This window comes from Dipodomys spectabilis, unplaced genomic scaffold (assembly GCF_019054845.1).
Source record: "Dipodomys spectabilis isolate Male_0828 unplaced genomic scaffold, ASM1905484v1 ptg000136l, whole genome shotgun sequence".
Lineage (NCBI taxonomy): Eukaryota > Metazoa > Chordata > Mammalia > Rodentia > Heteromyidae > Dipodomys > Dipodomys spectabilis.
Genome location: NW_024870813.1, coordinates 1,471,959 through 1,498,437, shown reverse-complemented (window position 1 = coordinate 1,498,437; position 26,479 = coordinate 1,471,959). Strand labels below are relative to the sequence as shown.

At 43.8% G+C, this 26,479-nt stretch overlaps 1 protein-coding gene across 4 annotated transcripts in view; it reads right to left on the bottom strand.

Moving 5' to 3' along the window:
- Wapl (WAPL cohesin release factor) overlaps window positions 1-18,696 on the bottom strand; it is a 71,622-nt gene extending 52,926 nt beyond the window's left edge. For all 4 annotated transcript variants that reach the window (XM_042690104.1, XM_042690105.1, XM_042690107.1 and 1 more), the window contains exons 1-3: window positions 18,238-18,696; window positions 14,877-15,385; window positions 951-1,991 (exon numbers count right to left, since the gene is read on the bottom strand). In XM_042690104.1, the coding sequence (XP_042546038.1) occupies window positions 951-1,991; window positions 14,877-15,363 (1,528 nt within the window). In that variant the 5' untranslated portion in view covers window positions 15,364-15,385; window positions 18,238-18,696. The remainder of the gene's footprint in view (window positions 1-950; window positions 1,992-14,876; window positions 15,386-18,237) is intronic.
- Between the last annotated feature and the right edge of the window lie 7,783 nt (window positions 18,697-26,479).

The following is a 26,479-nucleotide window of genomic DNA, read 5'->3' as shown; positions in this document are numbered from 1 at the left end:
TAAAGAATGCTTCTCTAACACTTTTCAATGTTATAAAACCAATTTAAGAGGGTTTGAGAATGTTTTAAATGTCTATTCATTTCAGGGCAACTACAAAGGATTTTAGTAAATTTTACTTTTCTAGTACTTTCCTCATTACCAAATGTTATCAATATAAATCCAAAGGTACAAAATCTAGCTTTATATGTCTATTGCACTTGGACTTTCACAGCTCAAACATCAAAATATTTGGTTTCTGTCCTTGTCCAAGACACCCAGTTTAAACTCTCAAGTGCTTGGCTAGAGATGTAGCTCAGTAGTTTAGTACCTAGTTAGTATTCATGATACCTAGCTTCCCTTCACTGACACAGTTTGAAAACCAGCCTGGGAAAGTCAGTGAGACTCCTATCTCCAATAAACCATAAAAGAACCAGAAGTGGGCTGGGAAGGTGGCTCAGTGGTAGAGTGCTTGCCTTGCATGCATGAGGCCCTGGGTTCGATTCCCCAGCACCACATAAGCAAAATGAAAAGAGCTGGAAGTGGCGCTGTGGCTCAAGTGGTAGAGTGCTAGCCTTGAGCTGAAGAGCTGAGGGACAGTGCCCAGGCCCAGAGTTCAGGCCCCACGACCAGACTAAAAAAAAAAAAAGAGAGATCCAGAAGTAGAACAGCTCAAGGGGTGGGTACAGTGCTAACCTTGAGCAAAAAAGCTCAGGACAGTGCCCAGGCCCTGGGTTCAAGCTCTAGGACACACACACAGCAATAAATGATCATTTGATCATTCACATTACTTTTGGATAAGGTAATTTGAGGTTCTAAATACATATTCATACTTGTATTAAAACTACAAGTAATAAACATTGAATAAGGAACGAACTAAGCTATTGATTTAAATCTGAAAACCGTCATGCATATGCACGTATGGTGTGCGTGTACACTTACACAACACACACACTTTTAAATAAAATTCTTACCTGAATTATTAGCACTAGTTTGACTGTCCTGGGAATTATCATTGTTTACAGGAGGAGGCTGTAAGGAGGGTGATGGAGCAGTTTTAGTTCTTTTTTTGCTGGTTTTTCGTTCCACTTGACAGTCATCATCATCATCTTCACTTTCACTGAGGTCATCAAAGCCAAAGTATTTAATTTTGTAATTAGAACTTCCAGAACCTCCTTCATCGCCTCCTGTCTCATCATGATCTTCAAAACCAAAGAATTCAAGTTTAACATCCTTTTTGGATTTTGTGTTACTAGGTCGGAATCTAGTAGTGGTCTTAGAAGTTGCAATATCCGCCTTTTTTCTGAGACGGCCAGCCTCACCTAAATCTGCAGGAGTGGATGAGGTGAATTCATCCATACTGCGTTCCATGGTATCCTGTATGGTAACATTACACACTGACAAGCAAGATGGATGTAAAACAGTATAATCTCTAGTCCTTCCAACCGTCCCTCTAAAACTGGTCCCACAACTTACACCACCTTTCTTTGCCTGATTCAGGCCATCTTTATTTGATTCACTGTTGACTTTGGCTAAGGCCTGACTGGTACCATCCATTAGCTTATCAAAATTTGAAGCTCCTTGTGAGGATTTTGCCTTATTGGCCCTACAATACGTCCTACAGTTGCTTGGCCTAAGAACACTTTGCAAAATGTCTTCCTCCATGGCTTCATTTGTATCTTCCAAGCGATTTTTAAAATCCTCCTCTTTCATCTCCAAAAGAGGATCACTATCCAAACTTAAAATACAATCATCTGATCTGATATCTTCATAATCATTATCCCATTCATATAGACCAGTTCTAACAGAGCCTTTGATTGCAGATATTTCAGATGGAGATTCTGATCTTTTTCCAAACTGGGAGTTCCAAGTATCATTTGTTTCCTTGATTTCATCAGCTTTGTATCCAGATGCCACTGTGATTTCTATGGTGGGTTTCTTGGCATTGTCTTCAGCATTTTTGTGAAAATGGTGACTATTTTTTTCAAGATCATCACTAAAATTCTCCATTGTATCTATAAAAATGAGTCAAAGTATAAAAAACAAGAATGTCATCAATATAAAAGTTAACAAGTAGATCTGCATAACAGTACAGAAGCAATTAATCATTAATCATGAAATAACTGAGATAATTTCACTAAGTAACGAAATTAATACACAACCAGCTGCCTTCTACCTTTTCTCCTGTCTTCTAGTAACCCCTCCCTCAGACATCCAACTCTCTTAAAACGGTCACCCTAAAACCCTTTCAAGAGATTTCAGTCTTAACACCAGTGGCTCACGCCTATAATCCTAGCTACTCAGGACGCTGAGGATCACGGTTCAAAGCTAGCCCAGGCAGAAAAGTCCCTGAGACTCTTATTTCCAATAAACTACTAGAAAACCGGAAGTAGCTCTGTGGTTCAAGCGGTAGAGCGCTCGCCTTGAGCTGAGAGCTGAGGGACAGCGCCAAAGCCCAGAGTTCAAGCCCCGTGACCAACAACAACAAAAAAAAGTCTTAACAGCGGTATTTGTATGTTGATGAGATAAGATGCCAAAAAGTTCTGTCTTGAAGTCTGGCCCCAGTTATTTCTATTCTTTCTACTAATTTCTATTCTTTCTACTAATTCTAAAAACCAGATCCCAAATGATTTTTTTGTTTGTTTGCTGGTCCTGGTTCTTATCCCTAAACTTTTGTGCTCAAGGATAGCACTCTATCTCTTTGAGCCACAACTCCATTTATGGCTTTCTGGTAGCTAACTGGAGATAAAAGTCCCAAGGACTTTCCTGCCCAGGCTGGCTTTGAACCATGATCCTTAGCTCTCAGTAGCTAAGATTACAGGTGTGAACCTTGGGCACCAAGCTTTCAAGGAAATTCTAATACTGGTTCTGATGCCTAGTGGCTACAGTAGTTGTTTATGCATATCAACTAGTTAATATTTCTTAATATGCCTATCATCTTCTACTTCGGGAATTTTTATTTATTTATTTTCACCAGTACTGGGGCTTGAACTCACAACCTCATGCTCTGGAAACTTCATTCATGGATGGCAGTCTAAAACTTTTAAGGGAAGGGGAAAAAGAGGGAAGTCAGGACATGGTGGCAAATACCTGTAACTCCAGAAGCTTTTGAGAGGCTAAGGCAAGAGGATTTCAAGTTCAAACAGCTGAGCTATATGACAATACCCCATCTTTTTTAAAAAAGATAAGAGGAAAAGATAAAAGACAAAGTAGAGGAGAATGAAAAACAAATTGGGGGTAGATCTGGGGTCTATCAATGAACTTCATTGTTTCTCATCTTATAAAATTTTAAGAAAATCTTGCAAGCACATTCTCGGAGTATTACAGATTAAATTTTCAAATGCAAATTTTTATTGATTAAAAAAACAAGGTTAGGTCAAGTGCCAGTGACTCACACCTGTAATCCTAGCTACTCTGGAGGCTGAGATCTGAGGATTGAGATTCAAAGCCAGCTCAGGCAGGAAAAGCAGTGAGATTCTTATCTCCAATAAACCAGAAAACTGGAAGCAGCGCTGTGGCTCAAGTGGTAGAACCCTAGACTTGAGGTGAAAAGCTGAGGGACAGCACCCAGCCCCAGAGTTCAAGCCCCACAACTGACCAAAAAAAAAAAGATGTAGATGTTAAAATTATAAGGTGAAACAAGCACTAGTGGCTCATGCCTTGTAACCCTAGCTACTCAGGAGGCTAAGATCTGAGGATCACAGTCCCTGAGTTCTCAAGTAACCACCAAAAAACAAGTGGAAGTGGAGCTGTGGCTTCAAGCAGCAGAGCACTAGCCTTGAACAAAAAAGCTCAGCGACAGCACCCAGGCTCTGAACTCAAGCCCCAAGACCAGCACAAAAAGCAAATCACTCTCTCTCACTCACACACATATCCACACCGTGTGTATAATTTACATATATAATTTATACATATATATATATATGTGTGTGTGTATGTATATGAAGAGAGAAGACAGCTTTTAATCATCTTGCAGGTGGTGCTAAGAAAGTTACTCCAGAAAAATTTAGTGATAAAGCCACCAAGATACCTATCAGTTTCGTGGCTCAGTGGTAGAGTGCTTGCCTCGCATGCATGAGGCCCTGGGTTTGATTCCTCAGTACCACATAGACAGAAAAAACCAAAAGCGGGTGCTGTGGCTCAAGTGGTAGAACGCTAGCCTTGAGCTGAAGAGCTCAGGGACAGTGCCCAGGCCCAGAGTTCAAGCTCCACAACCAACAAAAATAAAATAAAAACAAAATTCAGTCATATACAGCACAAAAAAATTTAAAAGATACTTGTTATCTGTAAAAATAAGGGCAGTTATTCAGATACTTTGATCATATTCTTGTTAAAAAAAAGTTATTTCAAAAAAAAGTTATTTCAACATCAAGTTATTTCATTATCAAGATAAAGCTATTCTTATAGTTTTAATTACATGGCTCTGAATACGAGAAAAATAAGTTCATTCATATCAGAATGCAGCAGCACTGAATGGAAAGACGACTTTGGATGTTCCACAAATCTACTAGTTCAAATTATTCAACCTCTAAACTATACTTACCCTTTTTGTAACAAGAATTTTTTTTTTTTTTTTGGTCAGTTGTGGGGCTTGAACTCTAGGTCTGGGCACCATCCCTCAGCTCTTCAGCTCAAGGTTAGTGCTTTACCACTTGAGCCACAGTGCCATTTCCGGCTTTTTCTGCTTATGTGGTGCTGAGGAACCGAATCCAGGGCCTCATGCATGCGAGGCAAGCACTCTACCACTGAGCCATCTTCCCAGCCCAACAAGAAATTTTTTAAAAAAGCACTACATAGCTCTGGTTAAGGATCAACTGATAAAAGATTAAGCACAAAATAGAAACTAATTAAGTAACAGGCCTCTTATCTACTTTTCTTAAAAATTAGTTGACTTTATATAAATTCTATTTTTAAAAATGCATTCAGGGCTGGGAAGGTGGCTTAGTGCTTGCCCAGCATGCATGAAGCCCTGGGTTCGATTACTCAGTACCATATAAAACAGAAAAAGCCAGAGGTGGCACTGTGGCTCAAGTGGTAGAGCACTAGTTTTGAGCAAAACAAGCCAGGGATAGTGCCCAGGCCCTGAGTTCAAGCCCCAGGACTGGCAAAAATAAAATAAATGCATTCAAAGCTAAACACTGATGACTTATACCTGTAACCCTAACTACTCATGAGCCTAAGACCCAGACGACTATAGTTTAAAGCCATCTCTGGCAGAAAAGCTTTCAAGGCTCCAGCTCCAAAATAACCAGCAATGCTGGGCACCAGGGACTCATAACTACAATCGTTGCCACTAAGGAGGCTGAGATCTGATGACTATGGTTCAAAACTAGCCAGGACAGACAAATTTAAGAATCTTATCTCCAATTACCAGTGAAAGATCTGAACTGGAGATGTAGCTCAAGTGGTAGCATGCCAGCCTTGAGTAAAGCTAATCAAGAGCAAAACAAAAACAAACAAACAAAAAAAAAAACCATAAAAATCAACAAAAAGCCAGACTGGAGGTATGGTGCAAATGGTAGAACACTAGCCAATCATGCAAGCCAGGGCAAGTTCAAAGTCCTAAGTTCAAATCCTAGTACTTCCAATAAAAAAGAAATAGGAAAAAAAAAGAAATAGGAAGGAAGAAGGAAGAGAGGGAGTAAGGGAGAGAAGAAGGAAAGGAAGAAGAGGAAAGATAGCGGAGGAAAGGGAAAGGGAAAGAAGGAAGGGAGAGAGGGAGGGAGGGAGGGATTGAGAGAAGGAAGGAGAGGGAAGGAAAGAAATTTGAGGATTTTTCTTTCAGTACAGGGGATTTGAAAGCCTTGCATTTGCTACACTCTATCACTACCACTTGAGCCATACCCTCTCAACCCTTTTTGCTCTCATTATTTTTCAACTAAGGTCTCTATTTCTGCTCCACTGCTCTGGATCAAAATCCTCCTATTAATCCTTCCTTCCTAATTGGGATGAGGGACACAGCCACCATACCCATTTTTTTACTGGCTGAGATAGGGGGAGTCCCCCACAAACTATTTTTGCCCAAGGTTGTCCTCACACCATGATCTTCCTAATCTCAGCCTCCCAAATAGCTAGAATTCCATACCAAGCTTATTTCCAGGATTTTTAACTAATCTTCATTGATCACCTATATGTTATCCAATGACTTGATAATATCATCTCAGGGTTCTAACATGCTTTCAACTTTCAAGAATAGAACAACTGATTTCCCTTTCTAAAGAATCACTTTCATGGGCCTGGGAAGGTAGCCCAGTGGTAGAGTGCTTGCCTTGCATGCATGAAGCCCTGGGATTCCTCAGCACCACATAAGCAGAAAAAAAAAATAGCCAGAAGTGGTGCTGTGGCTCAAGTGGTAGAGTGTTAGCCTTGAGCTGAAGAGCTGAGGGATAGCACTCAGGCCCAGAGTTCAGGCCCTACGACCGGAACCAAATAAATAAATAAATAAATAACTTTCAACTCTAAAATCAAAGTTAATAATTTCTTGACAAACACAATCACCAAGCTCACACAAATATTCAGTTACAGCTTTAAGTAAACGGAAAAAATGTATTGGCTACAAAACCAGTCATGCAAATTAAGAGCCTATGCTATAGTTATCTCAATATTTGGCAGGATATGTAGACTGAATCGCAGCTGGTTGGCAATGAAAGTGTGCCAACCAGAAATATAAGTCTTCACATGCTTTTTCAAGAGTCCAGACTAACAAAGAAGGAAAATGGAAATAGTCTCATATAAAAGCCAAAATAAGCCTTCTTATACCTTTAATGCATCCCTAGATTCCAAACTTTAAAGAGTACTGGAAGGCTGGGAAGGTGGCTCCGTGGTAGAGTGCTTGCCTCATATGCATGAGGCCCTGGGTTCAATTCCTCAGCACATGTAAGCAGAAAAAGCCAGAAGTGGCATTGTGGCTCAAGTGGTAGAGGGCTAGCCTTGAGCTGAAGAGCTGAGGGACTTCTCCCAGGCCCAGAGTTCAAGCCCCATAACCAACAACAACAAAAAATAAGAGTACTGGAGTGCTCTTAGCAAGGTGAACTTAAAACTCCTAACAGGTTTTTTTTAAGTGGCACATTTGGCTGGGAACATACGGCTCCAAAAGTAAGGGCAACCTGAACATTTTGTTTTAAAAATTAGATATAAGACACAGAAGTATCTGTAATATTCAGGGAGTAAGAGATAGGAGAATGGAGAGAATAGTGTGTAGAACAGATGAAACAAGATTTGCCATATATTGGGCAAAGGTTGTAGTTCAATGACAGGGTGCTGTCTACTATGTATGAGGGTTTGGTTCAACTGAATTCAGCATCCCCCTCTCCACCACAAAAAACTTGCCATATACTGAACAAGTGAATACAGGAAGATCTCTTACTTTTTATTTTTGTGGGTTTTTTTAAAATTATTCTAAGTTTTATGAAAGTTTTCTTGCTTCAATTGAAGGTTAAGACATTATAGCAAAGCAGGGAATTGGTAGCTCACATCTGTAATCTGAGATTACAGACTGGAAAAGTCCATGAGACTCTTCTGGCAACCTGGGGCTCTCACAGACTCTTATCTCCAATTAACCACCAAAAAACCAGAAGTGAAGCTGATGCTCAAGTGGTAGAATACTAGCCTTGGGCATAAAAACTTTGGGACAAGGGCTGTGAAGGTGGCTCAGTGGTAGAGTGCTTGCCTTGTATGCATGAGGCCCTGGGTTCAATTCCTCAGTGCCACATAAGCAGAAAAGGCCAGACGTGGCACTACTAGCCTTCAGCTGAAGAGCTAAGGGACAGCACCAAGGACAAGTTAAGCCCCATAACTGACCAAAACAAACAAACATGTTGGTTTCCCTTATCAATCAAGAATCCATTTGGAAATGGCAACCTAATTCATCTTAACTTTCTTCTCCAAATTAGTCACAACTTTCAAAAGTACTGTCACATCAAAAAGCATTTATAGCCAGGCACTGGTGGCTCACGCCTGTAATCCTAGCTATTCAGGAGGCTAAGATAGCAGGATCAAAGTTCAAAGCCAACCTGGCAGGAATGTCTGTGAAACTCTTATCTCTAATGAAAAGCCAGCAGAAAACCAGAAGTGGTTCTGTGGCTCAAGTGGCAGAGCGCTAGCCTTGAGCTGAACTACTGAGGGACAGCACCCAGGCCCAGAGTTCAAGCCCCACAACCAACCAAAAAAAAAAAAAAAAAGCATTTACAACAAAGAATTTTAGTTGTGCCAAATAAACTAATCATGTATTTCTCCATGGGGGAAAAAAATATTCACTAATCTTTGCATGGTAGTTCATACCTGTACTGGTAACCACTCAAGAGGCTTTGAGGTTTCAGGCCAGTCAGGGCAAAAAAAGTTCACAAAACCTCATCTCAACTAACAAAAAGCAGACCTACATGGGAAGCACAAATAGGAGGGTTATGGTCCAAGCTGACAGGAGCAAAAATAGAGACCCTATTCAAAAAATAACAAAATTAAAAAAAAAGACTTAAGAATATGGCTCAAATGGCAGAGTACCTATCTCACTCTTAAGTGCAAGATCCTCTAAGTTCAAACTCCAATACTAAAAAAAAAGTGCTTGATCTCTGTTCTTTTCTAGTTCTCACTGCTCTATTCTAGCTCTCTCTACTCTCTCTCTGCTCTCTCTGTTCTTTTCTGCTCTCTTGCTGTTCTTTTCTAGCTCTCTCTGCTTTCTCTCTGCTCTAGCTCTTTCCTCTCTTTCCCAGCTCTCTCTCTTTCCTAGGCTTTTCCCAGCCGCGTGGAGTGCCAACCTTGCCTGGTCCCAGCAGGACTACTGAATAAACCTACGCCTTACCTGAAAAAAAAAAAAAAAAGTGCTTAAAATGGTGTGAATTAGCAATAAAATACCACTGACTGAATTTTAACCTATATACTTTGAACTATTTGTTGATAAAAATTTCCAGTAGGTTCTTAAATAAAACTGTTTGAACATGCATGCAAAAGACTGCTAGGAATTCTGAGACACAAATAATCACTTTTTTGGGTGTTGGTCATGGGACCTGAACTCTGGGCCTGGGCACTGTCCCTCAGCTCTTCAGCTCAAGGCTAATGCTCTACCACTTGAGCCACAGTGCCACTTCTGGCTTCTTTTGCTTATGTGGTGCTGAGGAATTGAACCCAGGGCTTCATGTATGCAAGGCAAGCGCTCTACCACTGAGCCACCTTCCCAGCAAATAATCACTTTTATCTATAGTGATTCCAAAACTTTTATCATTCTCAGAATGGTCCCTACTGTAATAGACTTTTGGGAAGCCTTTGGGGAGAGGGAGCAGTACTGGGGATTAAACTCAGGGCTTCAGGTTTCTTAGGCAGGTACTCTACCACTTGAGCCACACCTCTATCCCTTTTGCATTTGTTATTTACAAGATAGGTCTTTTTTTTTTTGGTCGGTGGTGGGGCTTGGACTCTGGGTCTGGGCACTATCCCTAAGCTCTTCAGTTCAAGGCAAGCGCCCTACCACATGAGCCACAGTGCCACTTAAAGTCTCATTTTTTTTTGTCGGTCGTGGGGCTTGAACTCTGGGCCTGAGTGCTGTCCCTCAGCTCTTCAGCTCAAGGCGAGCGCTCTACCACTTGAGCTACAGCGCCACTTCCGGTTTTCTGGTGGTTTATTGGAGATAGGAGTCTCACGGTCTTACGTGCCCGGGCTGGCTTTGAACCGCGATCCTCAGATCTCAGCCTCATGAGTAGCTAGGATTACAGGGGTGAGCCAACAGCGCCCGGCAAGTCTCATTTTTATACCTAGGCCAGCCTAGCTTCAATTCTAACTTGTGCTTCCACATGTCATGGGGACTTACAGGTATATACCACTGTGCCCAGCCACTGTGCTTCCCTAGTAGCTGAAAGAACTGGTGTGTGAAAGAACTGGTGTGTGCCACTATACCCAGCCATTGGTTGAGATAGTCTCAATCAAACTTTTTTGTCCAGCTGGCTTGAAAACTTGATTCCACAGTTCTGCCTCTCAAGTAGATAGGATTGATTACAAGCTGGATTCAAAGAGCCAGGCTTCATTGATCTTCTGATAATCTTCACTACAACATCGCTGAAACTGACTTCAAACTTAGGTTTCCTTATGCCTCAGCCTCCAGTGGTGAGATCACAGGCATGTGACAACATATCCCACTATACATCTTTTACCAAATAGGTCTGGGTTCCTAAAATTAACTAAAATCAAGGCAATAGCAACCTGACACACATAATGCAAGAAGAATCTAGGGAAAATATACAAGTTCAGAGGAGAAAAAGAATGGGAGGGCTGGGAAGGTGGCTCAGTGGTAGAGCGCTTGCCTTGCATGCACGAGGCCCTGGGTTTGATTCCTCAGCACCACATAAGCAAAAAGAAACAAGCCGGAAGTGGCATTGTGGCTCAAGTGGTAGAGTGCTAGCCTTGAGCTGAAGAGCTAAGGGAGGGACAGCGCCTAGGCCTAGAGTTCAGGCCCCACAATCGGACCCAAAAAAAAAAAAAAGAATGGGAGGACAAAAACTCAAAAGCATTCTCAGAAGTATGAAACCAGCTAACAAATACACATTTAGGACAGGATAAAGCTACAATGAAAATTAAAAGCATTCCCTAAAAGTTTGCTTCTTCTCCTACATTGGTTGTCTGGGTTATCAGAACTCTAGGAGACCCTCAACATTGGGAGGAGGAATCATAGTACTACATTATTCCCTGTGCAATAAGTGTAACTTGGTAAGGTGGAAAAAAGTCATGGTCTTGAGCATCTGTTTAGTGTACATTTGCTTCTCACAAATGTTAGACCGTCAGCCTCAAACCTAAAACTTAGGGCTGGAAAGGCGGCTCGGTGGTAGAGTGCTTGCCTTACAAGCATGAGGCCCTGGGTTTGATTCCTCAACACCACATAAGCAGAAAAAGCCAGAAGTGGCGCTGTGGCTCTGTGGTAGAGTGCTAGCCTTGAGCTGAAGAGCTGAGGGACAGTGCCCAGACCCAGAGTTCAGGTCCCACGACTGGCAAAAAAAAAAAAAAGAACAATGCTTCAAGAAAAATGTGGGCAAAGGAGTAAGGACAGCCAAATGAGAATTAACCCAGAAGATTAAGAAAATAGCAGCTGGCTCATCCCTCATCCAAGGGGAAGAAAAGAAGAAAATTCTTAGCATTTTTAGTAAAACTAAGCAAGATACACCTCAAGATATTGCTTCAAGTGCCTTGTATTAAGCTTCAAAAGCACACATTCCTTTTAAGAACTCAGTAGTAAGTAATCCAGGCACTGGTGGCTCCTAAGTATAATCCTGACTATTCAGGAGACTGAGATCTAAGGATTGTGGTTCAAAGCCAGCCTAGGCAGCAAAGTCCACAAGACTCATATTTCCAACCAAAAGAGCAGAAGAGAAGCTACAATGCCCTGGCCATGAGTTCAAGCCCTAGGACCAGCCGAAAAAAAAAAAAGATTTCAGTTTTATGGCTGGCCCAAGTGGCTCAAACCTGTAATGTTAGCTACTCAGGAAGTTGAGATCTGGGGGACCACTGTTGAAAGCCAGCCTGGGCAGAAAAGTTTGAGAGATTCCATCTCCAAATAATTGGCAAATTGCTAGTCTCCAGAGGCACACTCAAGTGGTAGAGTGCCAGCTCTGAATATGCTAGCTAAGGAAGAGCTCAAAGCCCCTGAGAGTGCAGGTACCGTACCTCCCCTCCCCCCGCCAAATAAAAAATCAGTACTAGCAAAATTTTGTCTTGACTTCCTTTCAAATTATGAATGCTACATAGCCCCTCATTATCACTAAACCTAGTCAAGAAGCAGAGACTAAGGTCATTTCAACCACCATGGTTGTCCTTACCCTACTGGTGGTAAGTTGGTCACACTCTCCTCCTATCCCATCTTCCTCCAATCTTAGCTCCTCATTCTTTTAGTTACTTTCCCCTATACCTTTTTTTTTTTTTTTTTTGGGGGGGGGGGGAGGTCCGGTCGTGGGGCCTGAACTCTGGGCCTGGGTGCTGTCCCTCAGCTCTTCAGCTCAAGCCTAGCGCTCTACCACTTGAGCCACAGCGCCAGTTCTTTTTTTTCTTTTTGCTTCTGTGGTACTGGGGAATCGAACCCAGGGCCTCAAACATGCAAGGCAAGTGCTCTACCACTGAAACACCTTCCCAGCCCCAGCCCTACATCTTTTTTTGTGTGTGTATATGCCAGTCCTAGAATCTGTCACTAAATTTTTTTTGCTCAAGGCTGGCACTCTACACCTTAACCCACAGCTCCACTTCAGAGCTATTTGCTGGTTAACTAGAAACAAGACTCTCACAGACTTTCCTGCCAGGGCTGGCTTTAAATACTAATCCCCAGATCTCAGCCTCCTGAGTAACCAGAATTACAGGCATAAGCCACCAGCGGCCAGTGAATATTCTTTTCTTTTGGTGGTAGTACTGGGGTTTGAACTCAAGGTTTCAGACTTCCTAAGCAAGCAGCTCTATCTAGTATGTGAACCACATTTCAAGTACCCAGTAACAATTATTGTCAAGTCCCAAATCCCTTATACAAGTAGAATATGACTAACAAAATGTAATATTTCATGAGACAATACTATATGCCATATTTACAAATTAACCTTTTAAAAACTAAAAACAGCCAGGTGCTAGTGGCTCACACCTGTAATCCTAGCTACTCAGGAGGCTGAAATCTGAAGATCATGGTTCAAAGTCAGCCTGGGCAAGAAAGACCATGAGACTTTTTTTTCTTTTTCTTCCCGGTCCTGGGGTTTGAACTCTGGGCCTGGGCGCTGTCCCTGCGCTCTTTAGCTCAAGGCGAGCGCTCTACGACTTAAGCCACAGTACCACTTCTGGTTTTCTAGTGGTTTTATTGGAGATAAGAGTCTCACTGACTTTTCTGCCCGGGCTAGCTTTGAACCGTGATCCTCAGGTCTCATCCTCCTCAGTAGCTAGAATTACAGGCGTGAGCCACTGGTGCCCGGCTGTGAGACTCTTATCTCCAATAAACCACTCAGGAAACTGGAAGTGGCACTGTGGCTCAACTGGTAGAGTGCTTGCCTTGAGCTGAAGAGCTGAAGCAGCGCCCAAGCCTAGAGTTCAAGCCCCACAACCGACAAAAAAAAAAAGAGGCTAAGATCTGAGGATCACGGTTCAAAGCCAGCCAGGGCAGCAAAGTCCATGAGACTCTTATCTCCAATAAACTGCCAAAAACCGGAAGTGGCGCTGAGGCTCAACTGGCAGAGCACTAGCCTTCAGCTGAAGAGCTGAAGGACAGTGCCCAAGCCCAGAGTTCAAACCTCAAACAAAAACAACAACAAAAAAAACCTACAACCAGTTTTGAGGTAAGGACCAGTGGTTTGCATCTGTAATCCTAGCTAACGCTACCGGGGAGATTTGAGATCTGAGGATCCATGCTTCAAAGCCAGCCTGGGCAGCAAAGGCCCTGAGATTTTTATCTCCAGTTAACTACTAAAAAAGCCAGAAGTGAAGCTGTGGCTCAAGTGGTAGAATGCTAGCCTTGAGCAAAAAAAGTTCAAGGACACAGACCAGACTAAGTTCAAGCCTCACTATCAACACATGTACACATATACACACGTACACGTGTACACACACACACACACACACACACACACACACACACACACACACACACGTATGTTTTGAAAATTTAGTGCAAGACATTACTGGCTCAAAGACTCCAAACTAATCTGAATTTTCAATAAAGAGCAATTTCTTTAATGTTTTTTCTCACACCTACTGAATTACTTTCTTTTTCTTTTTTTTTTTTTTTGCCAGTCCTGGGGCTTTAAACTCAGGGGCTGGGCACTGTCTCTGAGCTTCTTTTGCCTAAGGCTAGCACTCTACTACTTGAGCCACAGTACCTTTTCTGGCTTTTTCTGTTTGTGGTACTGAGGAATCAAACCCAGGGCTACATGCATGCTAGGCAAACACTCTACCACTAAGCCATTCCCAGCCCAACTGAATTACTTTTAAAAGATAGTCTAGCTTGGCACTGGTGGCTCCCTGTAATCCTTGCTACTCAGGAGGTTGAGATCTGAGGATCGAGTTTCAAAGCCAGTCTGAGCAGGAAAGTCCAGGAGACTCTTCAACAAACCACCAGAAAAGCGGAAGTGACACTGTGGTTCAAGTGGTAGAGTGCTAGCCTTGCGCTGAATTGCTGAGGGACAGCACCTAAGCCCAGAGTTCAAGCCCCATAACCGAAAAAAGAAGATAGTCTAACATTCCTAAGTAATTCTCATGTGAATGATCATCTCATTGTTATGAGTAACCATCACATTTCCAACAGTAATAGAAACAAGATACTATGCAATACTTATAAAAGCGGTATTTCTAGTTGGAACTACAGGCAGGGATTTATGAAATACTGTTCTAAAATATGTCAAACCAATGTCTAGAAACAATAAGTTATTCAATTAAAATTTCAACCTGATAAGAGTGCTTGCTGGCCTAGCATGTATGAAGCCCTGGGTTCAATTCCTCAGTACCACAGAAACAGAAAAGGCCAGAAATAGTGATGTGGCTCAAGTGGTAGAGTGCTAATCTTGAGCAAAAGAAGCTCAGGGACAGCACCCAGGCCCTGAGTTCAAAGCCCCAGGAGCCCCAGGACTGGGAAAAAAAAAAAAAAGAAAACAAAAAACAAAAATTTCAACCTGATTGATTTCTTTAAAGGTTTTAAGGGGTTGAAGGCATGGCTCAATTGGTAGAGCGCTAACCAATGAACAAAAAAACAAAACTCCTCAGGTACAGGGTTCGAGGACACTACGGGAGTTGTTTGAGTCCTATTCTCAGACCAAAAGATAAATAAGGTTCTTAAATCTTTTACAAAATTATAGTCTACATTAATTATTCATTAAATATATATATATATACACACACTTCAAATAATTTAACTGACTTGCAAAAGGCTCTCTTGGCTCATTATAAAGAAAATAAAAACTTACCTGAAATCAATTTAACACAGCTACTTTTGTTATCTTCTAGAATTCTGTTGGTGCTTTTTTCTTTGCCAAGCACAGCATCCTCCAAAGGTAAGCTTTTCTCGGAAACAACACTGTCTTCACTCACCACACTAATTTTGCTATTGGTTCCAAGTTCAGAAGTGACTTCTTCCAGCTGAGCAGCTTCACCAGAGTCTGAATAAGAGGAACTCTTACCCTGGACTAAATTCTTTGAAGAAACTGGTAGAGACTCATCATCACTATCAAATCCAAAAGGATCTCCAGTATTTTCTTCTTCTACTTTAGGTTTCTTCGGAATTTCCTGGATATCTGGTTTGAAATTGGGCCGCTTCTGTCCTAATTTAGCCATAAATGTGGTTTCTCCCCATTTTGTGCTAAGGGTGGTCCGTTTGTTGGAAAAGACTTCATCGAATTTTGAACTGCCATTGCCTCCTTTCCTACTATATGTTTTTCCAAATCGGGATGTCATTTTTACACCTGTTTCATATTCCCTGTGGGGGAGGGGGAATGAAGAGAACATACAATCACAAAATAATTAACAAATATTAGTCACTTCAAAAACATAGGAATTCTCATGTAACTTTTCAACAGTCAGCATATGAACCTTTAGAAATTGTTAATTAAATACAAGAAAGAAAATAGATGCATTTTTCACTCTATATGTTTCCACTTGACAATTGTTACAATACATACTACTATGTGACTGGCAAAGTACAAAGGCTTAGTGACTGCCCAACTTGCATCTGAAAAACTTACAGTGAGGCATTTTTTCCAAGTTCAAAATGAATCGTTACTATTCTCATACATATCTTTACCATAAAAATAACCTAAATAAGGTAATTATTACTAATATAAGACCTTAAGCACCAAGTGTATTTTTCTTCAGGATCTTGAGAATGTCAAATAGTTGACTAAACTTAGTCCTGCAGCACTTATTCAAGGGAAAAAAAAAAGGGTTAGAAAAAAGGGTTTCTCCTGTTTTACATCCTGCAGGGCTTTTTTAGTCTAATGTAATTGGAGCTATGACTTGAAAAATATTCCTTAGATGGTCATCTCCTTGTTCTACCTTCCTTGTCCCTATAGTGTTGTTCTCATTAACAGAGTGACATTTTTCAGGAGCTGGAGAACTATAGCACATCACAGTGACCCAAGAATTAGTACTGTAAGAATAGAACCATTTATCCTTCATTTTCCTCTTTGATTTATAAATGACCAATCCACCTTACTTACTTAACACAATAACAACAGATAAAAAGCTCCAGGTAAGCAAATCAGGAGATAAACATTTTTAAATGTTATACTACATTCTTAGTACAATCAATTCTTATCCATTTTTTTAGCACTTCCAAGATTAAATACTGATACATTAACTGTAACTTGGGAGGTAAAAAAATTTGCTTGAAATAAAACCTTTATTTCTCTGAAACTAACAATGGAACTTTATTTGGTCTATACTTTTGAATACATTTTGATTTACAGTTTTATGAATATTTTCTCTTTATTAGTCTAAATTCTAAACAACTTATTCTGAATCACTGCTCAACTTGCTTTAACCTATCACTAATCTTAATATCTATCTAGATAAGCCAATTCTAATTTGACAAAATAACTTAATCATCATATACATTGGTGAAAAGTTTTCAGGAAGGAAATCTATTTTCCTGTCTGCTGTAGATTTTATAATAACAAGTTTTACTGTATTCTTATGAAGTGAAAGAATATTAAACAAAACCAAAGTATAGCGGACAGCTACTAAAGACTACAAAATAAGGTGTTTCTTCAAGGTTATAAAGCTTAGATCTGCGGGCCTACCTTTACACATATAACCACAAAGCTGAAGTGTTTTGAATACACGTACCTGGTAATCATCTAAAGTGCTGACTGAAGGCCAAACCAAAGATCTAGATTTGAACCCCTCTACACCAACGAGAAAAACTCATTGTAAAAATGGTCTTGGGGCTGGAAAGGTGGCTCTGTGGTAGAGCGCTTGCCTTGCATGCATGAGGCCCTGGGTTCGATTCCTCAGCACCACATAAGCAAAAAGAAAAAAAGCCGGAAGTGGTGCTGTGGCTCAAGTGGTAGAGCGCTAGCCTTGAGCTGAAGAGCTGAGGGACAGCGCCCAGGCCCAGAGTTCAGGCCCCACGACCAGACTCCCCCCCCACACACATACAAAAAAGGTCCTAAAAACTACAAAGCATTCACTGTAAGAAGGCTTAAAAGTCTGCAGATGAATATTTGATACTAAGCAGTTAATTATTTTCAGCGTGATAAGAAAATGTGGTTGCTTTTGCAAGAGCCCCGTCTTTCACAAATACATACTGAAACATTGATGTAGTAATCTCGGCAATTGTCCAACAGTAAGGAATGGTCAGTGTGTAAATGGAACAAATTTGGTGTCGTTAGTTACTGCTGAACCCAAGGTACGGGAGTAATACGAAAATTCATTATATAATGTCCCCTACTTTTGATTGCCTTTATCGTTTCTCATGTATAATTTTTTTTAAAGTCCAAGACTACTACGATGGCATTGGCTACGCAAATACAAAGTAGAAACGCGCAGGCATATTTGCCATTATATTTTAAGCTTATTTCGAATATACAGGCTCTCGATCCTGCTCAGGAGTCAAAACTCCAAAAGACCTTTCCTAACTAGAAAGGAAAGCATGATTCACGACTGAGCCTCTTCCGTCTCTGGGCCTTTGCTTCAGCCCAAAAAAAAAACCCGGTCAAATGTTGAGAGAGAGGGGCGCTTGGGATTAAAGGAAAGGGGCTGGGACGAGGTCCCTGACACTTCACTCGCGTCGAAGTCTAGCTTTCTCGGGACTCCGGAGAAGGAGGGAGGGAGGCTGGAAGAGGCCAACGAGAGCCGGGGAGAAATCCACACCTGGGGACGGGCGGGGGCGCCGCGGGAGCCGGCGGGGAAGCCAGCCTCCTCAGGATGGACGCTCACGCAACTTTTCGCCTCCCCACCCCCACCGCCCAGGAAAGGGATGTCGCTCCCGACGCCCCGGAAGCCTCGGCCACCGAATCCCTCGGGCCTCGACGACGGGGCCACAGAGAGATGGGAGGAAGGGGAGAGGAGAGACTGGGAACTGAAACCTAGACGCCGCACCGGGCATTAGAGAGAAAAGTCAATCAGCGGACGCCCGGAAAAAAAGAAAAAGAAAAAAAAACAACAACTCCAGAGAGAAGGGAAATCAAAGAGGGAGGGGGGTGAGGAGAAGAGTTGTTCCGGTAGCACCCCTGACCCAACTTCCTCGAAGGCCGGGTGGTCGACGAGACTTCCCCCCGCCCGCCCCGGTGTCCCCCGACCCGCTCCGGGCCTAAGGCCGCCCTCACTCACCCTCGGCGCCTGGCGGGTGCTCTGGCCTCGGGCCGCCTCCGCCTCTCCCGCTCCCGACAGCCCACGGGCGGACGCGGGAGCCCCGCGCGGGAGAAGAGGGCCGACCGGCGCGCCTAGGGAGGCCGGGGCTCCGCCACCGTCACCACCCCGCGTCTCCGCTCGGGTAAATAGGAAGCCCGGCGGACGAGGGGGGGAAGGAGGGAGCGGCGGCCCCGCAACTTCCCTCCCGGCTTCGAGTGCCGCCGGCCGGGCCGGGCTTAGGCCTCCCTGATCGTGGCGTCCGGAGCCCGGGCTGAGCTGGCTACGTGCCCCCGCGGGACCGCCACCTTCTCCTGCGTCGCCGTTTCCGCCGGTGAATGGTCAGCGCTGGAGTTTGAACAGGGCCCTGAACCATCTCAACGCCATTTGCGCTCCCGGCCCCCCCACCTCCTTCCTCCAACAGCCGCTCGCTCCGTCACTGCGCTTCCCACCGGCCCCGCGCGGCCGCCGACCCCGCAGCCAATCGCACGGCCTCTTACTCAAACAGCCGCGCAGGCGCCGCGCCCCGCACGCGCCGGCTGCCGCCATTGGCTCTGTCTCAAAGCCCGACGGGAGTTGTAGTCCCTGTCCGCGAGGTCACGGTGCTAAAGAGCCCCGCGCTGGAGCGGGCGATGGTCTTCCCGACGGTGGTCAGGAGCTTGGTCCTCCTGGGCTCGGGTGCCAGCTCCGGCTCCAGCTCCTGGCCCCTCTGGGAGACGCAGATGGCACGGGAGAGGGCCGGGGGCGCGGTGCAGGCAGCTGTGTCAATCGTTTCCCCTCTAGGGACCCGCCGGTGTCTGGGGACAGCGGGTGGTGGCGGCTGCGCCGCGCTGCCGCCGCCGCCACAGCCGCGAGAATCCGGGAGGCGGGGAACTCGGAGCTGCCCTGGATCTGGCCTGCCGAGGCGCTTGCCCGGCGCAGGTAACGACCACCGGAACCCGAAGGCGGAGGACACGGGTCCCCTCGCGGCCACCGTGCCCTTCCCGGCCACCGCGCCCCGCCTCGTTCAACGATTTCCACTCGCGCTCTCCAACTGTCAGTCCCCACACTCAAGTTCCCCCCAAACCCATTGACAGAGCCCCCAGAATAGGTTGTCTATCCTTAAGAAGTTGTCGTTGACCTTGTTAGGTGTTAATAACAGTAAGTTGGCTTGTTAAAAAGACGTTCTAAAGTGCTGACAGCTATGATGATCTGGGGAAAGGCAGGAATAAGTTAAAGTGTGGAGTTGTTTTTCCTTGTTGGCGCAGCCAGATGTCTACACAGGCTAGATCTATCAGTCTCTGTCCTCGTGTTATCTTGAAAGTTTCCATAACTTTTTAGGTAAAGTGGGTGCTGGTAGCAGCTCACGCCTGTAATCTTAGATACTCAGGAGGCTGAGATCTGAGGATGAGGTTTCAAAGTCAGCACGGGCCAGGAAAGTCCATGATACTGGTATATCTCTTAATTAACTGGAAATAGAGCTGTGATTAAAGTGGTAGAGCATTCACATTGAGCAAAAAAAGCTCAGGGATAGGAAAGACATGGACATGGGATTGCCTTGGGAGAGGAGAGGTGATGAAAAAAGTATTTTTTCGCTGTACATAGGTGTTTTTTTTTTTTCCTTTCCAAGTCAGTATAATTGAGAAAATTGGAAAGGTTTGTGTGTAGGGGGCGGGGAACTGTTATAAACTGCACCACAGTTGCCCCTAGGACAAGGCCAGGATTCATTGGACCCTGAAAGCCTTGATTTTGGTCAGCAGTTAGTGAAGACCCACCTGGGACATTAACAAACGACTAATTGTTTTCAGTGAAAAACTCTCTCTTCACAAATGGGTAATTTGCTTTGCATGCTTCTAGAACTTTCTGGTTGCCTCCAATATAGTTGGGGAAATTCTGAGTAAAGAGAAAAGAGTTTCAGGATCCAATTCAGGAGGTTGAGATCTGAGGATCTGCCAGTCTGGGCAGAGGTGTTCTTGATACTCTTTTCTATAGTTAGTCACCCAAAGAAGCAGGAAGTACAGGTGTGGCTCAAATGATGGAGCTCTAGCCTTCAGTGGAAAAAGCTCAGGGACAGGGCCTAAACCAAGCCCTTAGTTCAGCCCTGTTGAGGCACACACACCTAGCAGTATAGGTCATTTGTAGAGCGTCCCTAGCCAGCCAGTTTGCTCCCTGGGGAGTGGGGAGGACAAAACCCTGAGCCTTTTCCCTATAGGACATGTACAGTTTTCCTAATACCATAGGAGTATTTTCCTTTCTTAGCTTATAGCAAGTCTGTCTTCTACTGTGGGTGGTATTCACAGGACCATTTTATTTGGTCAGTTTTGTCATTTAAAAAAAAATCAGCAGCCTAGGATCTCATCATTTTGTTTGAAGATGGCTGGCAGAGGTGCAGGATGCACTTACTATAATTATTTAGATGACATGGTGGTGGATGCTAATTAAAGGGTAATTATCATCAGAGGCAAAAGGTAAGATCAAAAAGGCAGAAAAGGTAGAGAGACAATTGCAAGATATTCCTGTAGGAGAGTGCTGTGAATCTTCCCAGACCAAAAGATGTATTTATTAGGCCTGGCCTTGCTGGTTGCTGGGCACTAGGCAAGCTCAGTAACTGCTTGAATCTGAAGGGGGAAGGGGATCACTATTAAAGAAATAGTCTTCAGAACCCTTTTGAGAACATTCTGTGTGATGGTTGTATTGATGACATTTAGTTGTGTCAGATTCCTGCCTCAGTCAGCATCAAGGCATAACCCATGAGCTTGCTGGGAAGGGATCATTCCTAGCCTCATCCCAACTCCAGAAATCAGAACTTGCACCTTAGTGGGATTTCCCCAGGCAATTCACACCTTAAAATTAGACACTGATTTAAAGTGTACCAAAGGAATGAGGGAGAATGACAGGAGTATGAGTCTGATCAAGATATATGCATATATGGACATGTACAGCTAATTGATGCTAATAAAAACTGAAAAAGCAGACCTGTAGCATTTGACAATGATCTACTTTTTGTTTGGATGAGAAAGGGAAAGGAGAGGTTTTAAGAACTTGTCATGGCTGGGCACTGGTGGTGGCTCAGATAACAGGAAGTGGCGCTGTAGCTCAAGTGGTAGAGCGCTAGCCTTGAGCTGAAGAGCTCAGGGTCAGTGCCCAGGCCCAGAGTTCAAACCCCACGACAACCAAAAAAAAATTTACCATGAAGCTCAGCATAATAGGTATGTCTGTAATCCCAACACTTGAAAGACTAAGGTAGGAGGACCCAACTGGGCTACATAGTGAGACACTATTAAAAAAAAAAAAGGTAAATAGATAAATAGATAGATAAAAACTAATCAGGGCCATTTGGGGATGGAGCATGTGCAAGGCCCTGGGTTCAATTCCTAGCACCAGAAAAGAAAAAAAAAATCAAAGCCAGGGGCTAGTGGCTCAGGACTGTAATCCTAGCTACTCAGAAGGCTGAGATCTGAGGATCGAGGTTTAAAGCCAGCCCAGGCAGGAAAATCCGTGAGACTCTTAACTCCAATAAACTACTCAGAAAAAGCCAGAAGTGGTGCTGTGGTTCAAGTGGTAGAGTGATACCCTTGAGCAAAAGAAACTTAGCAACAGCACCCATGTTCAGTTCAAGCCCCAGGACCAGCACACACACACAAAAAAAGAACAAGAGCAAATATGTAAGTATGTGTTAGGTGTGAGGTCAGGCTCACCAGGGGCCTCTTGGGTGTCTCCGACTGTCCTTTACAGGTAAGGAAATGGGTATTCAAGGTGTTATAGAGGATGGATTCCATCTTTTTCTTAATTATTGGATACCCATCAGTATTTCAGGAAATGCTTGAATTTGATAGAAAGTAGTACATGAAGCCAGGTTTTGACACTCAACTGTAATCCCAGCCATTGGCAGGCCAAGAGAGCAGAATCATGACTTTGCCACAAGACAGTGTGAGAAAAAGAAGTGAGGTGTTGGTGGCTTGCATCTATAATTGTAACTGTTCAGGAGGCTGAGATCTGGAGCCAACCCAGGCAGAAAAAGTCCTCAAGACTCCATTACTAAAATAGCCAGCAGGTGCTGGGAATGTGGTTCAGTGGTAGAGTGCTTGCCTAGCATACATGAAGCCCCTCGTTCCTTTCCTCAGTACTACATAAACAGAAAAAGCTGGAAGTGGCGCTGTGGCTCAAGTGATAGACTGTTAGCCATGAGCAAAAAGAAGGCCCTGAATTCAAGACCCAGAACTGGCAAAAAAATAAAATAGCCAGCAAAAAGCTCAGCTTATGGAGTAGTTCAAGTGGTAGAGTACCAGTTGAGCAAGCAAGCCAAGCCTCCGTGTTCAAACCCCAGTACTGCCATTGAAGGAAGGAGGCTGAGCCTAAATAATTTCTTGCAAGCAGGGTGCCAGTGTCTCATGCCTGTGATCCTAGCTACTCAGGAGGCTGAGATCTGAGGACTGCGGTTCAAAGCCAGCCAAGGCAGGAATGTCCATGAGACTCCAATTAACCACCAGAAAGCTGGAAGTGGCTCTGTGTCTCAAGTGGTAGAGTGCTTGCCTTGAGCTGAAGAGCTCAGGGACAGCGCCCAAGCCGAGTTCAGGCTCCACAACCAGCTAAAAATAATAATAATATTTTCTTGCAGCCATCCTGGTACCTAGACAGGAGATGGGGGGGGGGGGGGGCTGTGCACCCAGATCCAAGGCCTAGAGGTAAGACCAGCCATCCTTTGAAGTGCAGATGCCTGATTCACTGGGGTAAGCTAGGAGGGCTGTGCTTTAGAGAAATGCAGATGTCATAGCCTTAGAAAAGCTTTGCATAAAGAGAATGCTCTGATTCTGCATTGACTCCCTAAATGGCTTGAATCCCCAGCCTCTGCGTGGCCTCTAAGCATACTCTATATGGAAGGTTACGGCCTATCTTCCCTAGATGAAAAAGTTCTGCTGGCACCTGAGTATGTGCATTTAAGGTCTAGTGTCTTGTCTTCATGGTGGGAGAAGGTGATACCCCCCTTCCCAGCTGGTAGGCATACCTGGATTCCTGGGGACAGGGATGGGCACTTAGCTGATAGGTTGCTTAACCTGTCAGTTCAGTGCCTGGAACTGGGAGTGTCCTGTGACCAGCCCCCCCTGCCCAGACCCTATTTGGATATGGAACAACATAGATGCCAGCATGCTATGCCATGTGAGTCTCCATTATCCTGTCCTGTGTCTCTGGTCATCATGGTGTCCCAGTTCAGCTAGCTTGCTCTCAGCCCTTAATTTTTTCATTGGTACTGTTTCTGTTCTTTCTTTCCTCTCTGGCCTGTTTCCTAACTGTTAGGTGTATTTGGGGACTGCAGGCCAACAGGCTGTTTGCAGGCTACTAACTGTGTAATAAAAGGCTTCAAAATTCCATCTTCCAAAATGTGGCTTCTCAGATAATTCACCTTACAACCCAGCAAAGAAGGAAAGAGAAAAATAAAATGATTGATGCATGATTTGAGAAGTATTAGGAGTGGGCCTGTGAAAGTTTTTTGTTTTTTGTTTTTATGTCGGTCGTGGGGCTTGAACTCTGGGCCTGGGCGCTGTCCCTGAGCCCTTCAGCTCTAGGCGAGCACTCTACCGCTTGAGCCACAGCGCCACTTCTGGTTTTCTAGTGGTTTATTGGAAATCAGAGTTTCATGGACTTTTCTGCTGGGCTGGCTTAGAACCCTGATCCTTAGATCTCAGCCTCCTGAGTAACTAGGATTACAGGCGTGAGCCACTGGCACCCGGCCCTGTGAAAGTTTTATATGTAAATATTCAGGAGAACAGTACTAGGCCTTTACACCTTCATGTGCTCACACTAATGATGGATGGACCCTTCCTACTACTTTTAGGGCTTTTTGTTTTTCTTCCTTCCCTCCCTCCCTCATTCCCTCCCTCTCTCGCTTGCTTGCTTGTTTCTTTCCTTCCTTCCTTCCTTCCTGTATTCTTTTTGCCAGTATTAGAATTTAAACTTAGGTCCTTGAACTTTTCTCTTTTCCCCCCTCCCTCCTTCCTTGCCCCTCCCCGCTCTCTGTTATTGGTCTTGGTCCTGGGGCTTAAACTCAGAGCCTAGGCATGCACTGTCCCTGAGCTTTTTTGATCAAGGCTAGCACTTTACCACTAGAGCCACAGCTCCACTTTTGGCTTTTTTGTTTTTGTAATCATTAATTGGAGTTAACAGTCTCATAGACTTTCCTGATGGGGCTGGCTTTGAACCATGATCCTCAGATCTCAGCCTCCTGAGTAACTAGGATTACAGGCATAAGTCACGGGCACCCAGCAGACCTTGAACTTTCCCATTTGGCACTTCACCACTTAAGCTATACCTGAACCCTGCTTTTTGCTAGTTATTTCAGAGCTGGAATGTCCAGGACTTTTCTGCCTGGGTTGGCTTTGGGTTATGATCCTCCAGCTTTCAGCCTCCCAGTAGCTAGAATTACAGGGTAGGCCACCTGCATCTGCTTGTCTCTGTCTCTTTACCTGTTTTGAACTATTGCATCCACTCCCAAATGTTCACTGTCCCTGCTGTAGTTTTTTCTCAAGTCATTTATTCCCCGGCTAACATCACCTTTTGCATGTTTATCTTCCCTATGAGGATGGGCAGAAATCTTACCTATTTTGTCTTCCATATCCTTAACACCTGGAAGCCTGCCTGGTATATAGCAGGTGCTCAAGAAATATGTGTTAACTAAAGTCACCCTTTTTTTTCCTTTCTTGGAAGGAAAGTGACTTGAAACTAACAATAGTTGTAAATAACCAAGATGGCTCCCCCATAAATTATTATAGTTTCCTCTGGGGAGAGAGGAGGATGCTTTCTGAAATTACCTTTTGTTCTTTCAAAGTATATGTTTTCATTCTGAGAATTGAGAAGGTGAATACTATCATCCCAATTACCTTGTTTTCCAGGATAATTGGAATCGCCTCCCTTGAGATGGTGACATCCCTTGAGAAATAATACACTGCATAGATAGTTAAAAGACAAAGAAATTGCCTCGAGTATGTAGGTTGACCAGGATTGGTACCCAGAAACGTCTAAGAGATCTTAATGGCTGATCTTTGTCTCTAGAAACAGCTCTCTTCTCCCCAGGATCCTCACCACTAATGCTATATGGTACACCTCTCATCAAGAACCTAGTAGGAGCCAGGCACAGATGGCTTCAACCTGTAATCCTAGCTATTCAGGAGGCTAAGATCTGAGGATCATGCCAATTCAAAGCTAGCCTTGGGCCAGGAATCTCCTATTAGCCACAAAACGGCAGTGTGCTCAAGTGGTAGACTGCCAGCCTTGAGCAAAGAAAGCTAAGGGCCAGTATCCTGTCCCTGAGGTTAAGTCCCAGTACCAGCATAAACACACACACACACACACACACACATACACACACACACACTTTTGGTAGTCAAAAGGCCCAGCATGACCTGAGTACTTCCATTTCTCCACCTTTGCCAAGCCTGTTCTTTGTCTACTAATTGAATGTGCCAAACCAGCTCTGACCTCAAAGTCTTTGTACTTGTTACTCCCTCCCCAAGTTCTCCATATTTGCATACCACTTAACGTTTTTAAGTCTTCCATCTACCATCTGCCACTGGTTTTCTTTCCTGCTGTTTCTCTCCATAGTAGTTGTGGTGTTTGTCTAATGTATTAACTTCTTGTCAGTTCCCTTCCTATGGAATATAAACTCCATGGGACCAGGGATGATTGACTCGCGTCCACTGTTAAATATGCAGCCCACCTAGAATATTCACAGACAGAAAATAGGCCATAAATAGGCTGAGTACAAATAGATTAAGTTGAGTTTTAAGTTATATTCAGAGATGGGTACCAGTGGCTCATGCCTGTAATCCTAGCTTCTCAGGAGGCTGAAAGCTGAGGATCACAGTTCAAAGGCAGGGCAGACAAATCTGTGATACTCATCTCCAGTTAACCAACAAGAAGCAGGAATTGTCACCATGGCTCAAGTTTTAGAGTGTAGCCTGGAACAAAAAAGCCAAGTAAGAGCATGAAGCCCTGAGATCAGGCCCCAGGACCTACATGAAATGAAATAAATCATATCCAGTTCCCATAACTTTACTTATTTCTTGTCTGTTTCAGTAGTTAATAATCGCATAAAATACATTAAATCTCCAACCTAGAAGAGTAACTTTCTGAAGGTCACCAGTAGCTCACACCTGTAATCCTAACTACTCAAGAGGCTGAAATCTGAGGATCACAATTCAAAGCCAGCCCAGGCAGGAAAGTTTGTGAGATGCTTACCTCCAATTAAATC